The sequence below is a fragment of the Asterias amurensis genome, chromosome 21 (assembly GCF_032118995.1).
Source record: "Asterias amurensis chromosome 21, ASM3211899v1".
In the NCBI taxonomy this organism is placed as follows: domain Eukaryota; kingdom Metazoa; phylum Echinodermata; class Asteroidea; order Forcipulatida; family Asteriidae; genus Asterias; species Asterias amurensis.
In genome coordinates this window covers 1867786-1885507 of record NC_092668.1, presented here as the reverse complement: position 1 = coordinate 1885507, position 17722 = coordinate 1867786, and the positions used below count along the sequence as shown (strand labels likewise).

General features: G+C 38.4%; 1 protein-coding gene across 2 annotated transcripts in view; it reads right to left on the bottom strand.

The window, feature by feature from the left end:
• Positions 1-17722, bottom strand: part of LOC139952839 (cGMP-dependent protein kinase 1-like) — a 149799-nt gene that overhangs the window by 18454 nt on the left and 113623 nt on the right. For both annotated transcript variants that reach the window (XM_071952094.1, XM_071952095.1), the window contains 6 exons: positions 16773-16939; positions 9986-10099; positions 6277-6382; positions 4543-4606; positions 1776-1853; positions 129-223 (listed from right to left, as the gene is read on the bottom strand). In XM_071952094.1, coding sequence (XP_071808195.1) covers positions 129-223; positions 1776-1853; positions 4543-4606; positions 6277-6382; positions 9986-10099; positions 16773-16939 — 624 coding nt within the window. The remainder of the gene's footprint in view (positions 1-128; positions 224-1775; positions 1854-4542; positions 4607-6276; positions 6383-9985; positions 10100-16772; positions 16940-17722) is intronic.

Genomic DNA, 17722 nt, shown 5'->3' with positions numbered 1-17722 from the left:
AACAACTAGTTTTCTGTTTGGACTTAATCTGTCAGTAAGTTTTTTTTTTTTTTGGGGGGGGGGGGGGGAAGCGAGTTGACCAAGAAACATGAAAATTCAACTCAAATATTTTCTTTCCGAGACCTTACCCGTCAAGGGAGAGTTCACCGAAGTAATCTCCTTTTTTGAGTACGTTGGTTTGCCTCGCGCTACCTCCGGATCCTGGCCGTTGTGTCACATTGCACTGAACAAAAAGACAAGAACAAAGAAAACAGAAGTTATTTCTTAGGCTCTGGGTCCAACTTGACCTGCTTAAGCACAACAAGTAGATAAATCACATGTACAATTTTTGACTGGTATCCCGCTCATTTCAGCTTAGAAGAAAATTCAAATCAGGAATTTATTTCTTGATCCTTCAACCAAGGCTTCCACCAAAATCCATCTTTTAAAAACAACAATCCTGGGATTTTATTAGTTTACTGTGCACATTGATTTTTGCCTCTTTGCAACCCCCACACCTCCAGGAAAAATATGCCTGCCCCAGCCAAAATATTGTAAATTTCATCACACAACATTCATGAAGTTCTTTGATCGCTTGCAGCAATAAGGAAGACATCTCTCATGCCCTTGCTTGACAACCTCCCAAAAAAAAAAAAAAAAAAAAAATAAACGGAACCCTTTTCCTGAAATCAATAACTCCCTCTCGGTTATGTAGCATTCATATTTCATACTTATATTTTAATATACCCTACGGTGTGGATATCATTTGGGACACAACCTTTTCACTCTGAAATTTAGTCGATACAAACCCCCGGGGCCGTTTGTTAAAAAATTCAAATTTGAAGTCAAGCAACCCCGTAACGGAATAATATACTACACACGCCTCATGCGTTATAACATCGGTAATGTTTTAACGACCCCGATAATCATTTTCGCGCGTGTTTGGTTTATTAATGCCAATCCGCTCAAGAGAAGGAAAATTATTAAAAAAAAACGTCTATTTAAATTTTCCGCGTGAGTATAATCTGCCCCGATAGCCGGTTTTGACAGATTATAAATAAATTTACATGAACAAACCCCCTCAAAGTTGAGCACTGGTCAGTGGCATTTCAACAACAAAATGTTTTAATAAGAAGAGAAAAAAAAATACTCCTGAAAAAAAGGTCAAACTCCCGCGGTGATCGATTCCGTGAGTTAGAACTTTAGACACTTAATAGCTACACATTTGATTTCCTTTACATCACGTTCGACACTCTAGTTTCTTGAACCCTTTTTTCTTTCCCTTTTAAAATGAAGTTGAGTTTATGATTTTTTTTTAATCTAATAATCACAAAAGCAAAAGTTCTACAATCCGACGGCGTTTAACCTTGTTGTTTGATGGAACTGTTGTTCTTTGAGTAGGCCCTTCCTTCGTGATGGAATAATAGCCTCAAGTTTAAGCAACTTATTGACTGAGATGTTTTTTTGGCTTAGATTATGACGTGAGTGAATTACTTTATAAATTTCTTTAAGGAGCAGTACTTGCCTCCGATCACCTCAGATGGGCACGGCTGTTAATATAACTTTTCAAATTCGAACCTCAGATGTTTTTCTCATAATTCTCCAGTCAATTGTTAACTGCGAGGCAATTCAATAAAACCCCACAAAAGTCCCGTTCTCTGCATTGTGTACTATGAAAAATAAATTATGGCATGTCTTATGAAATTATTAAAGTGGAGAATTTATTACTTTTTTTCCTGCAAAAAAATAAGAAGAAGAAATATCGGCATCCTCGCTTCCTTATACAAGACTCTTACCTTCCCCTTCTGTATGATATACATGGTGTCTCCAACAGCGCCCTGCCTGACGATATAGTCACCCTCATCATAGTATGTCTAGAAGATAAGAAGGAACAACAAATATTGTAAAAGTTATTCTGTGCTCGTCAAAATCACTTCTTATCAAATTTCTTTGCTAAAGTTTTAAAATGAGTTGGTGATCAGCCAGAAAAAAGCAAACTGCAAACTCAATGTATTTGTTTAGCTGGCAACCTGTTTCTGTTAGCTTTTCTGTGCTAAGCAAGTTTTGTGTGCTTACAGTTTTTTTGAAATTGGGCCTGGGGCAGGGGTAAACTTCTTCTGTTGCCGAGATGTGTACAGACTGATTTGACAGACATAATTTTTGAAGAATGTTCAATCAGCAAACTTGAACAATAGTATAGTATTCTTGTTTTGTTGTGTTTTTGCTCATACATTCTCTTCTCTTTAAAACCTTCAATATTTCAGCACAGTCTGTTAACGACAAAAAGCGAAGATTACATATCTTTAAGAGATTGTGAAAAGGAGGGAAAAAATCATTTGGGATAAATACACACAAAATTTCGAAGCTGGATTTTTACAGTGATTTTTCTAACTGATATTAATCTACCCTCCTTATATTGTGTCCCATCAATGAACGGATCTTGTTACTAGAAACAAAATCCACAACCATTGTCGACCAAAAACTCCCACTCATTCCGGAGGTTCAGTTTGGTTCCTTTCCTTTTTTTCACATTCCACATTTTCCTTCCCTATCCAAAACAAAAAACGTTGACAGCAAATTCACGGAAGTCATGATTTGGGATAAAGAGTAACCGAGCCTGCCGATGGCTGATTCTGTTACAAACTTATAATACCTACTCTGGATAATTGTCTAACAAAACCACCCACCTATATACACTAGAGGCGACCAGAGGAAACTAAACTCTATCCCCACCCCTTCGTACAACGTAATACAACAGTTACATTTTTATAGAGAGATTAAAACTTAAAAGGCCCTGGACACTATTGGTAATTACCTTTAAAAAAAATTGTTAGCATAGAAATTTACTTGGTAATCAGCAATGGATAGCTGTTGATATTATGAAACATTGTGAGAAACGGCTCCCTCTGAAGCAACGTAGTTTTTGAGAAAGAAGTAATTTCTTACTCAAATATTAAAAGACTTTACGGCCTGAAACCTATTAGTTAGGCATCTGAAAGCACCCACAATATTGTGCAACAAGGGTGTTTTTTCTTTCACTATTCTCTTGCAACTTATATGATCAAATTGAGTCAAAATTTTCGTAGACTTGTGGTTTCATGCTAATGTTGGGATACACCAAGTGAGAATACTAGTCTTTGACATTACCAAAGGTGTCCATTGCCCTTTTACGCTTCTCAGGAAATTAAGCATGATGCCCTGCCTTGATGTTGACGTTATCATTTCTGACACCAATCAGATGAAGTGTGTAAGCAAAGAGACAGAGGTACACAGGTTCGTGAGGGACAGACGATTATTAGAATGTTTAAATATCTCGTTAGAATCAACGACGGGGTGAAATTTCAGGACACCAAAGGGATAAACGCTCAAGTTTGATTATTGCCCTTTTTTATCCTGGAGCTTTTGAACAGTAGATGACTGAGAGGTGTTCTATTTCAATTTCAATTTCAACAGGATTTGCTGTATTGGTTGAGAAAAAAATTCCACATTTTCTAACAGTCTAAGGAGGTACAAATAAATTTAGCACTTAAAAAATTGTTGCTTAGCATCATTATGTTCCCAGCTAACAAATGTGTGATATGTATATAATTTTTTCTGCTGGTTTCCTGCAATTTAAACTGACTAAGCAGAAGTTCCTGCAATACTCCCATAAGCAAGAAGTAGTTTGTCATTATTAAAATAAAATAAAAAAATAAAAAAAATAAAAAGGCATGAAGTGTTGAATGTCAGCTTTCTAAAGCATGATAAAAAGTGTTGTCAATTTCAAATTTTCGCTTAGTGTGTAAGATAACGGAAAAAGAATATACATGTAGTGTTCGAAGTTTTAGATTATGGCAAACGTGTCAAAAAGTTGAAGTAAAAACATTAATATTTGTGCAGTCCTTGTCAAAAAAAACTACGTGTTTAGGGAAAAAAACTAATAACACACAAATTCTTGCAAAACACACACACACACGCAAGCAACTCTTGAGAAAACAAACAACGTCTAGAAAATACTGTCGGAATTGTGAAAACCTCCGGGGATTCATGTCTGAAGACTGAGGGGATCCATGTTCTTAATACTTAAGCTTAAGACGATATTGAAGGATAATAAGAAGCCCTCCTCATTTGTTATGCATTGAAGTGGACTCGGAAAGGATATAGAGGAAAACATCAGGGGGGGGGGGGTAATGAGAATTTAATGAATAGTTTAGATAAAGTTTATAGACCATAACAAAACACGAAGCATCTAATATAATTATTATTCACTGAAATATTCTCAAGAGACACCTACATTCTAAAATTTAAAAAAAATATATACAAAAATCTTATAGACCCTTCACAGTTAAAAACCAAATGCAAAGTTTTTAAAAGTCTTCTTCAAAACAAAACGTTAGTAATATAACTATTATTATAATAAAAACAAATTATTGTACCCTTGTGTAAGTAAAAAACAATGCATACTAGGTACTTTCCCCCAGAGTCCAGCGAGACAAAATGAAAACAAACAAAACCAAAATACCACTTTAAAAAACCTGGTGAAACGGTTGAGGCTTTTTTTTTTTTTTTTTTAATACTACCCACCTCTTCTACAACGTCAGCTATTTTGTTGAGCGTTTCCTCCGACAGTTGTTGAAATATCGGTATACTGGGAAGCAGAAGAGGGAAAACAGAACATTAATCTTTAAGAAGTCGTGTTTATGACATTTTCGGACGGCTGAGCCCCTGAGGCGAGGAATTCCCTGCCAAGTGCCGTCCAAAACAGAAATGTGCATCACACGATATGTTTACACGCCATCCCTGGCAAAGCTGCTCAAGAAGTAGCTAAGCGTAGTTATGCTTACCAGAACAGGGTTACCAGCCAAAACTGCAATGTCTCATTTACAATTTGTGACTGGTATCCTGCCCATTTCTGCTAAGCATGAAATTGTTAAGCAATACTTTCTGCTGAGGTAGCTCTATGAAATTGTGCCATGATCTAAAACTGAAACTTCCTCCATTGTCTTCTCTCCTTTTGGTTATTGGATAGTTACAATGATTCAGTAACTTTTCTGAGAGTCCTTGGCTTCACAACCAGAATAATAAATGAAATGAAGTGAAATGTTGGATTAAATGAACAATTCTTCCGCTCTTTTTGTTTTAATCAAATTACTCAGTATTGTGTCAGAGGATTGTGTGTGTTTGTCACTGACGGGGCAACTTTGAGTTAAGCACGTATTCAGTCCCAAGGATTTGGAGCAAATTGCTGCCATAAATGCCAACAGCAATCACGTCGTATGTCAGGGTTTGTTAAAGATGCATTGGTGTACATGGAACAGACAATGCGAGGGAATCAGTTCATTTGTACGCGAGGTTTAGAATTTCAAAAGAGAAAATTTAATTTCCGGATAAACCACTTTGTTAAGATTTTTTAAGAAATTTAAAGGAACACGTTGCCTTGGATCGGACGAGTTAGTCAAAACAAAAGCGTTTGTAACCGTTTTTTATAAAATGCATATGGTTGGAAAGATGTTTTAAAAGTAGAATACAATGATCCACACAAGTTTGCCTCGAAATTGCGTGGTTTTCCTTCTACTGTGCGAACTAACATCGTCGGCCATTTATGGGGGTCAAAATTTTGACCCCCATAAATGGCCGACGTGTTAGTCGACAAGGTAAAAGGAAAACCACGCAATTTCGAGGCATGTTTGTGTGGATCATTGTATTCTACTTTTACAACATCTTTCTACCCATATGCATTTTATAAAAAACGGTTACAAACGCTTTTCATAGACCAACTCGACCGATCCAAGGCAACGTGTTCCTTTAATTTCTATCCTCTTTGTTTTCAATAAAGCATGCCATAACAACCAACCTGTAAACATTAACATCAAATTCAAATGGTACAATTTTTAGTGAAAACAGCGAGAAACTATTTATTTGTCAAGCGCCGGTCCAGTAAAAAAACTAAAACCTGGCGAAGCCTGGTGCCATGATCTTTTTAGTTTTAGATGTGGGAGAAAAACAAATGGGGTAGACTCTTGCAACCAGGTGGGGACTGAAAACCCAATTCACATTCAAGGGTCCGGTCTGAGGTGGGATTCGAACTGGGGTCCACTGAGCCAACCTGATCACCTTGTACCTTTTAAATAAATAAAAATAAAACATTATTGCGTAATGTCTTTGAGTTTTTATTTTTACGATGGATCTGATCACTGTAACAAATCAGACATCCTACTATCCACGCCATATCTCTGGGGAGGGCCATTGAAAATTGAAAAGTCCATATTCCGTAGATAGAAATGTGAAGATAAGTTGGTTTCTTCCGACTGGACTTACTTGTGAAGCAGCTCGATGATCTCTGCTTGTCTGACCAGGTTGGTCTTCATCATAATAGCTTGGAAACATGGCCGATCTATTGCCCATAGCTTCGTAATTGTGAGAGCTGCAAATACAAAAAGCATCAATAAGAGAGACATAAGTATTAATACGCTCGGCGTTTTGTGGCCGAGCAATCAAGAGCACTGGACTCAAGCTCTTGGTGTTTCCAAACGGCAGAGTTTGGGTTCGGGTCACGGTCTTGACACCCTGGTCCACGGCGGGATTCGCACCACCGTATACACAGGTGCAACTATGGGTGCGTTCGTTTAGCTTCCCTGGGTCGACCCCGGTGTGTGGTTTTTTTTTCCAGGATGATTGTGTGCAGATAATTACCCACGTTTGTCCTGGGGGAAAAAACCGCCACACACCGGGGTCGACCCAGGGGAGCTAAACGAACGCACACATTAGATACATTAAAACACACCCCCGATGAAACTTAACCATGATGGAAATGATGTTCGTAAATGGTTCACAAAAGCTCAATCTCACCATTTAAGCTTCCCACTCTTTTTTAACAGCGGGACTAACTTTCATTCGGTGCATTTTAGTGAACAGCTTGATCTCATTTTTCTTTACCCCAGTTTTTAATTTGTCGATCTCGGTCGGGAGCCAGACCACGGCTCAGACATGGGAATTAGATCCGTTATGAAATTCTCCGCATTCTGTGTTTGCCATCGATGGCCGAATGTTTATGTCCCTAAGTCTGCCTGTCAGTCAACGACTCCTGGATTGTATAAAGACCCGACTTTATGCTCTTTAAAGACACTGGACACTATTGGTAATATGTATTTCCACATATATGCACAAAATAAAAAAACCTGTGAAAATTGGAACTCAATTGGTCATTGAAGATGCAAGAAAATGATGGAAGAAAAAACACCATTGTTGTACAAAATAGTGTGCTATCAGATAGGAATAAAAAAAAGGCCTCCTGAGTTCTCGTCTTTTATTAATTAAGTGAGAAGTTACCTTTTCTCAAAAACTACGTTCCTTCCGAGGGAGTAATTTCTCAAATGCTTTATACTTTTAACAGCTTTCCATTGCTCGTTACCGTAAGTTTTTAATGCCAGATATTTGGACCAATAACCAAACATTTCCAGTGCCTTTAAGCCAAGTAATAGCGGCACAAAACCTCAGTTGATAAGCTGGCTGGCTACATATATACCCTTTAAATGTCTCCCCATAACCCATTTCATTCCAAAATGAAGTGTTTGTCCCAATTAAAGCTCTTAATTGTTAATTTGGATAGCTTCCTATACAATGTATCCCACTCTGCGCAGCAAGTCATTACATCTTTCACTTAAACGTAATTGGAGTTTTGTAATTGGGCCATTAGAATAGAGCAGACACCATACTGGGGGAAAACATCAAACTAAACATCGATTAAATTTTAAACGATTTGTCCCCCAAGTTTGTTCTTCAAGTCAAACTGTCATGAAAAAAAAGAAGAAGACGATTGGCATTAACGGTAATGAACAGCCACATATTTTATTTTAGCATGCGTCAGGAATTCTCAACAACAAACAGCCAAAAATGTAGAATATACAAATTAGAACTGCGTTTCCAGCACTTTACCGCGTTGATCCCCAAATTAAACTGAACAACACACTGTCTACAAATAATTTAGAAGTGGTCGCGGTTATCTATTTGCCACTTTAACCAAACCTGAAATCAACCCCACTGCGGACATCAATCTGGCGAAAATACAAATCAGATAAACTCTGCATAACTCCAATTGATTAGCGTTTACTGCAGACGTGTTGAAATTCACACATAGGATCCAGGGTGCACTTTTCTCTCCGAAGTCGATCAACAAATCAATTAAAACATACTGTACACGATCCGTAACCAGATGTGGTCAGTCTTGTGACCCCCCCCCCCTCCCCACCAATAAAAAAAAAAATAATACACACTAAAGCTTCCATGGCCTGATTTCATAGAGCTTAAATTAAGAACAAAAATAGCTAGAAAGATTTGTTTATCCAGTATGAGTTCTGCTTTAAATTAAAAAGCACCAAATGAAATTGGGCCAAGAGCTTAATTTCAAAGAGCTCAGTACACAATCTTGCTTACAAAGTTTCTGCTAAGCAAAACTAAGCAGGACAACCAGTCAAGTATGTTATACCCGTGATATGGTTAAGTTTGGCTGGTAACCTAATTTTGCGTAACAAAATAATGTTATGCTCTAGCAGCTCTAGAGTATTCCGAAACACTCATTTGATCGTCTTAACAGGGCCCAAATTTCACAGACCTGAAAATATTGCTTAACACTTCACTAAGTCAAAATTAGCATGATACCAGTCACAAATTGTACATGTGCCATGACGTTTTGGCTGGTAACCTTATTCTAGAAAGCATAATTTTGTTGTGCTCAGCTGCGTTTGATGTGTAAGCACTAGCAGTTCAATGAATCTGGGCCCAGGTGAGATCTACTTCCCGCCCAAACCAATTAAAGGGGGGGCCCCTGTCAGGTTCAATTAGGAAACTCAATGGATTGGACGCGGGGAAACAGACCGCATTAAACCGATTTTCCGAACCAGGAGCTATGACCCTTTTCGAAACCACGGCTTTGGCTTTGGACTCGGCTCAGGCTAGCTTGGCCCCGCGGTTATTTTGACAATTTGCGCGTGCTTTGTGTAAGCGTCCAAGGTTTCAGACGAGAGGATGGAGCCTGAAGCCGAATCCAAAGCCGAAGTCGTGGTTTCGAAAAGGGCCTATTAATAACACGCAGTCGCGCAGCTAGAGTACTCCTGACCATCGCTGTTATTGAAATGCAAATTAGATGATAGTTAACATCTGGAATGAACCTAAGATATAGTATTTCCTGTCCGTTCGTCATCAAGCGGCCGGGGATATTCTTTTTACAACGACAACGTTGACGTCGATTGGCCAGATACCTTACACGGGTATTGAGATTAAAAGACGAAAGAAAGAAAAGAAAAGAAGAAAAAACACCTTAAAAAACTAAAGGTAATGTTGTAATTTCCCCTTCAACGTGGGGTGAGGAGGTGCAATTACCTAGTGCAGGACATTTGAGAACCACTGAAGTGGGGAATTTTTTGTAAGAACCATCGGCGATCGAGGTTGCAGTTGTTCATCATTATCTAAAGTGTTATTCACCCTATTTTGCACACAAATTTAATTGTTGTTTTAGTGGATGTTTTGGGGGCAATTCTGCTGTTATTTTTGTGGAATTTTATAATTTGAATCTTGCTGGGAATGAGACTGATGATAGCACTCTAACAAGGGCCCAATTTCAAGGAGTTGCTTAAGCTTAGAGTTATGCTTAACACATTTCTACTTAGCAAAAATAAGCAGGATACCAGTCACAAGTTGTACATGTGATCACGGTACTTTAGCTGGTAACCTTACTCTGGTAAGCATTGTTTGTGCTTAGCTACTTTTTGTGCTCAAGCAGCTCCATGAATGGTGACATATCCCCTTCAATCTACCCCCCCCCCCCCAACAAAAATAAAAAATAAAAAAATAAAATAGAAAAATTAAATAGAATAAAAATGAAAAAGAAACATATAAATGAATAATGCGTTTTTACCTTTTACCTCTAACAAGACAAACCCTACGCCAAAAAACACACCAAAAAACACAACAAAGATACAAGCAAACAAACAAACCAACAACCACACCATCAATGATTTCATGTATTTACCTTTTACTGTGGCCGTCCTTGTGCAGTTGTAGAGGATAGCTAATTCGCCAAATACTTTACACTTCCCCATAGTGGTAAGAAACTTGCCATCTTTGGTCACCTCCACCTTACCATCTTAAATAAAATAAAGAAGACAGTAAATTAAAGTTATAAGTTTGCGACTTTGGACCAAGTTAATTCGCCAAATACTTTACACTTCCCCATAGTGGTAAGAAACTTGCCATCTTTGGTCACCTCCACCTTACCATCTTAAATAAAATAAAGAAGACAGTAAATTAAAGTTATAAGTTTGCGACTTTGGACCAAGTTATTGGAAAAATTCACACGTCCTTTGAGTTTTGGAATGTTATTTTAACCTTACAAAAATGTAGATGTTAACAATCAAATAAACTTGTGAACATTTCATCTAAATGGCGGTTGTGTTTTTAAGAATGAGTTCCAAACAGATAGGCCTACATTCCCTTTAAATTTACAGAATTTAATATTGAATTATAAAGTCAACAGATTGACAGACAACTAATGACCCCACATTAGAAACCGCAGTGGATAATATCGAATGGTAAGACAGTAGGAGGGTTGACTTTGAACTGTGTGGATGCATTCACCACATAATATAGTATTGCCGGCTGTCAAAGTTTGTCTGTCGTTCAAAACTGCAGTGGGTGATATTGAACGGTCAGACAGTAGAAGAAACTAAGAAATACAGCTCGAGAGAGTCAAATGGCTATTAATCTATTTAGCAAGAGTACCAGATTAACAGCTTGACGAAACGGCAACAAAAATGTGTCACCATCAACTCGATTGGCCGTTACCCAAATGGAAATCAAAATACAGCGAGCAGCATATAACGAGAACATTGCATCATCGTTTTTTTTGTTTATGAGGATCCCAAAACGTAACTCCCTGAAGTGTGCTCCCATCTAGATCAGCTTCCCCCACACCTTGTATGTTCAAGTTAGACACAGTTCATTTACTCTTGGAATTAGAAACTCTCGGATCGCAATGTTTCAGACGTGTCGCCATGAAATGACAGGGGAGAAATTTAAGCGGGCTGCTGCAGGACGAAGAAGAAGAGAAGGGACAAAATCCCCTCGTGGCTCATGAGTTTCAAGTCAAGACGATGTGAAGCTACGACAACGTGCTTCAAAGTTTGGTCAGCTTTTTAAAATTAAGTGCAACTGCTGTGTTTATTTTGTACATCGAAAGACAAAACGGTGACTGGTCTAGTCTATGTTTGGATACATTTATGTTTCTATAACTTTATATTCTGATAAGCCATTCTGATCTACACGCTGGGTAAGGGGTGAGGATTGGGGTTTAGGTAAGGATGAAAAAATACAAGAAGGGTGTAAAAATATGTCGAAACATAGACTGCAGTGTGTATCCTGGAGAAGAAGAAAAAAAAAATGGTCATGTATCCATCAACAGTTATGAATATTAACCAAAATTCATGGTACAAAAAGGAACCAGACCATTTGTCCTTCCAGCCTCGATTTGGTTACATTGATTTCACGCACCATGGTAAAGGTCTATATTTGGCCCTTGTTAAAAAGTCAGATAACTTCTCCGAGTCCAAGGGCTGACCAACAAGTTCGTGATGGTGTGGGTGCTATAGATTTTTCAGGCTAATTGATTAATGAGATTTGCTCATTTTTCTGAAGGCCCCCAAATTGGAATCATACTCAAGTCAAATAGGAAGACTATCATGCCTGTCTTTAGAACAAAGTCAGTTAGGAAACAAATTTGGCATGTAAACATGTCATGCGATGTGAAATGGTTAAAGAAAGTGGACAGTGGACACTATTGGTAATTGTCAAAGACCAGTCTTCTCACTTGGTGTATCTCAACATATGCATAAAATAACAAATCTGTGAAAATTTGAGCTCAATTGGTCGTCGAAGTTGCGAGATAATAATGAAAGAAAAAACACCATTGTCACACAAAGTTGTGTGCGTTTAGATGGTTGATTTCGAGACCTCAAGTTCTAAATCTGAGGTCTCGAAATCAAATTCGTGGAAAATTACTTCTTTCTCGAAAACTGCGTCACTTCAGAGGGAGCCAGTTCTCACAATGTTTTATACCACCAACCTCTCCCCATTACTTGTCACCAAGTAAGGTTTTATGCTAATAGTTATTTTGGGTAATTACCAATAGTGTCCACTGCCTTTAAAGGAAGCAATGTAAAGGATACAGTTACTTGCTTTACATTAATCCAATAACATCCCGTAGACATAAAATAATCAATCTCCAAGACTTAAAGTAAGTGAACTGATTAATTCTTAGATCAACGGCCGTCATAAGCCTCCCAACCCCCTCCTTCCTTAGGCGTGTCTCTGTGTGGAAGTCCTCGGACGATGTTACTTTAAAGACAGCCCCTTTGTTGACACGTCTCCCCCCCCCCCCCCCCACCCCTCCAAGAAAAGCAGATACAATTGACTAACCATCCATCCTGGATTTACCGGCCGATGTATACATGCCCCGGCATTGCAATTAGCAGAGCAAATACTGTTCTATTTATTCACAAAACTACTCTTCGTCAACGTGATCCTACAAACCAAACAACCCAACCAGTTTTTTGTGACAAACTACCCCAAGTTGGCGGGCAGGCTTCCTCCGGTATACGACGCCGAGGTCTTAAAAGAAGAAGAAGAAGAAGAAGAAAGCAGTCGAGACTGAATTTCAATTCATCCTATTATGCAATGCAAACAACTGCCTCGTTTATCATTTCTCGTTTGGCCACAGGTCTCATATTTCCTAACGGCAGATTGACAGTGTTTACAAAATCCGCCGGTATTTTTTAAACAATTTGCCGGCGCTGTCCGCGCACGGGGGAAGTCACATGCTCAGGTGAAACCAATCAAAAGGGGAAAAGGTCTGCGTTATCACGAATTATACGCTTACACGTGTATATCAAATTCGTCAAAATATGCTCTCACGCGGAGAGTAAACCAACACTGTCAAATTACACCTCAATATTTGTGTCAGAATGCACATCAGTTTTTCGTGTTGTAAGACATAAACAAGGGAATTACGTTTTGAACCAAAAAGCTCAAGTTGTCACGGGAAACAGAAATTCTGAAACGGATCCAGTGACTTGCTGCTTAATTGGTTTCCAGACTGATTGACTACTGGGTCCAGTTTCATAGAGCTCCTTAGGCGGACATGATATTTCTTAAGCTTAGCGAAACATAAGCAGGATATCAGTCTACTTTGTTCTTGTAAGCATAATTTGTGTGTGCTTAGCTATGTTTTGTGTTCAACAAAGCAGGTAACTTTCTTTTCGTTATTGCACGACAGGTGCAGCGCGCTCGTTGAACTGTGTTATGATTACGTAAGGTTTTCTTTTTCAGCCCTTCAATCATTCTCAGCGAGATTCTCGGTATAGTAACGAACTTGGGCCCATGGGTACGTGATGTCTTATTTAAAGAAACCACAGCGGCTGCAAGCGGTTTGTACCAACATACCCAGAGCGGCTGCAAACGGCCGGTGTCGCACGCATCCTCTATGAAATACTATCCGGAGGACAATATTGCGCATGCAACAATGTCCGCCGGACGGTTTTGCATATGCAATCGTGTCTGCCCAGACGATCCTGCATAATGCAATTGTGTCCGCCCGGACACATTTGCATATGCAGTTGTGTCCGACCCGTGCAAAGCCGTCCTTGCAGTAAATTCAACGCACTTGGTAGACGGAACACTTTCGCCATTTTTTTACAAGCTAAGTGCATGTCATCAATGACATTGGAAATGTTCGGCCGTTGGGTATTCGCTGCATCATAAAACACGTGAAAATTCATGCTGCATATACGTATGTTCAGTGCATGCACGCTCGCTAACGCGCACACATACATGTACAGTCATGGACGGACGCAACACAATTGCATATGCAAAAGTGTCCGGAGCGGACAGTATTGCATGGCGGACACAAATGCATTTGACACCGGCCATGGCACAAGATTTGAACAATTTCCGCTCAAACAGGAGTGTAATAGAAAAGGTGTCAGCCCGAATACATTTTGCAATGTTTTCCCTGTTCACATGGAAATTATCATTATAAAACACAACTACATATTTCTGTTTCTGAATAACTTTCCTGAAATTTTCTGTACACAAATAAATGGTATTTTAAGGGTTAATTGAGTTTAAATTGGTAACATACAAACTTCAGCACCCCAGGAAAGATGATTTCCCCTCAAACCATCGTCAGATTTGAGAAGACGATACTGGATAATTGTCAAAATAAAACGCCGTAAACAGAAAAAAACACCTGCTCCTCATCAACCGAAGAAACAATATTTTTTTTAAACAACATTTTAAAACAGGAAAAAAAAAGAACTTGGTTTCTCATAAAATGAAGAACCTACATGTACTCTGATTAAATTTCCATTCTTGGTTTTTGTTATATATTTTGTTTTATATCTTCAAAAAGCATCTGGAGCAGAAAATCAGGCATATGTTTTGTTAATTGCATCAACGTCCTCACCCAACTAATAAAAAGGGTTCGCATTTAGCAATGAAGTTGCTGAATTTTTACAGTTGACATTTGAGGGCACAATAATACCTAATTATGATTAAACGCTGACAATGCAATGGATGCTCTTGCCTACAGGACAACCTGCTAGTTCATCTTGAACCACGACATCGTTCCACGATGACTCCGCCATGAATTTTTAAGATCAAACGAACCCAAGAGCAACCCCCTTTGAGAGAACGCCGATAGAACCGGTAGTATTAGGGCACAATCCGGTGTGCAAATAGTCATAGAGTCAATGGTGCGTGGAACGCCAAATGGAAATTAATCAGCGTTGAATTTAATCACATGTTTGGGCCTGTGTTTACACACGGGGTGCAGTTCTAATACTCAATGGTTCGCCTCCTTTTAGAGTATAGCTCTTATACAGTAGTTTTGAGTGGGATTTATTGTATGTACAAAGCCCAATTGACATTTGATGAAGGAAAAAAAAACACTGTAATTATGTAGCCAACAAATCCAACAGTTTTGTCTTAATTGAAAAGGGATCATCAGACAAAAACATGATCATTTAACAGGAATTCCAAATTAAAGAAGATCTTGATAGGTTAGGTACTGTCCAAAGGTTTCATCTTGTTCAGTGTTTATAAATACATAGAGTCTGATAGCAGAAGGGGAACCAGACGTCGTCTGTCTTTTAAAGGTGTTTCAAAATAATAATGTTTTAACACTCATCTTGGTACCAAATTAAATGTTTCTGACATCAGTTGAGTCATCGCCAAAAAGTTTCTGACAAAATAGGTCCAACTTAAGTAGTTTTCTTCTCTCTCTCAAAGAAAAGAGACACTCAACATCAATATATTAAAGAAATGTCCATGCATGCATTATAGCCTCTGCAGGAGGAGGGGGCACTTAAAAAAATTGTTTGCATTAAAACAATACAAACTCTCCGTAATGAAACTTGCAAACCAAACACAAAAGATTTGTTTACTCTTGCGTGAGCATGAATTCCTCTCACCAGTTTGTGTGAAAACCCAATCTTTTTAGTTGCTTCTCTTCATCCTCATTGTCAGCTCATGGGGACAACGGCAACTTGAAGTACCTACTATGGCAGAATTGCCGAAACCTGCCTCGACTGTCAACACTGACTGATCACGTACGATGTGTTTTCACAAATAGTGGGGAGGAAGTTTTTGCAGACTTGGACTTCATGCCTAAGGCTTCCAGATCCACATTATCTCAAGCAACCGGGGAAAAAAAAATTGCCACATTTTCACTGGAGACTTTGTTACAGCACGTCTACGTGAGGTCCGTCATTCCGGAATGCTTATGGGGGAAATCTAACACACGCAACGCAGTCTTTCACGGTTTGACATTTAAAACAAACAGACGAACAGAGAGGGTTTTTTTTGTTGTTTTTTTTGCCAAACCTGGGAACTTGCACGGATTTTTTTTTTCGAGGAGGCCAACTCGAGGGGGTTGAGACAATATTAAATCAAATTTCTCGGTGTTGAAAAGGTGAAAATCAAATTTTGATTTCCCCATAGAAATTATCGATCCGCGTTCTGTGCCGTTAATGCGCAATACGTGTAATTCGCAGGAGAGCGCATTATCAAAATTGACTGAGTGTATTGCTTTAGGTGAACATAACGTAGAAAGGAAAAGCACTTTTTTGTTATACACCATACAGTAGCAATGCACATGTTGCACATGACACAAAAAGTGATACATACAAGTTCTGGAAAAAGTGACCGTTTCTCTTGAGTGTAACCAAAGCTCCCTGAAAACACACACCCGAAGGAATTGCCCATACCTTCAGGATCTTTCAAAGCTTTGTTGTTCCTCCGTACTCCAAGAAATTCTCTCACCATAGGCCTACACGCCAACTCGCAATCTTCGCTCTACAAACCAACTTCTTTAAACTATCCCTAAAACAACCACTTCAAACGGCGATCGTGCTTTTTCTGTATCCGCACCCACTGTCTGGAACTCTCTCTTCCTTTACATATCCGAGCTACAAAGTCATTTTCAAAACATTGCTAAAAACTCACCTATTCAATATTTCTTATGATTGACTTTCTGTTTGTTATTTTTTACCACCAGTTATTTTTGCCAACACTTATGTACATCTGTATTAATCAATGTGCTCTTATTTATTTATAAGCTACGTAATTCGTAATGTTTTTGTTACTCTCTCTCTGTTGTTGTTGTTGTTGTTGTTGTTGTTGTTGTTGTTTTGTGCGCCTCGGAATACATTTAGTCTAAGATAGATGCCGCTTTACAAGTTTTAATTACTATTATTATTATTACTCACCCTCAAGAACGTAGACAAGCGACCCGACGTCGCCTTCTTTTATAATGCAACTGTCTTTGCTATATTCGACGGGGTACATGCAGTCGACGATTTCTTGAATCTGCGATAATTCTAAATTCTTCATGAAGTCATTGTCTAAGATGGCGGACTTTATACAATCTCTGGCACTGCAGATAAGAGAAGAAAAAGAAATGAAGAGCATGACATGTTAACTTAGCTGATCAATACGCATTTTCTGACAGTAAGTATGGAGAATTGTAAGTAATTTTGAGGGAACAAAATACGATTTTGAGGGAAAGAAATACTATTTCTATCCATGGAACGAAACAGTAAAACAAACATAAACTCAGTTTTTTACAAGCCTCAGCTAAAGACGGTAAATGAAGATATTTCAGAGAAATCGTTCATACTCTGATTTCATTTTTGTCCCTTTAATGATGAAACCATGGAATCATTTTGTAGTCAGTTGCTGTTCAGAACCTTTGAGGAGTAATCAATAAAGAAATATTCGGTATTTAAAGGATAACCCTAAGGTGAATGGAATGGGAAAAATATACCGCATGTAATGAAGTAGCCAATGTGAACCCAATTCATAGCATCTATCTACGGTGGGATTCGAACCAATGTCCATACAGAGGTTACAAGACAGAGAATGTGCTCGACCAATCAGAGTGTTCCAAATATTTCTCCTTAAAAACCACAAAATGGGACACTTAAAAAAATCTATACTAAAAATGTTACTGTCTCACAGATGCTTTTCAGTTTGGCGCAGTACTGGGTTTGTTGCTATGTACAGCCACATTTGCTATGATCATGATGTTAATCAAGATGAACTTTATTTTAAATCACAAACATTCATGGATTTTAATCGACTATACAGTCACCATTTTTCAAATTGTTGGAATGTTTCAGGAAGTACATTTTTCCTCAATACATTTATACACTTGATT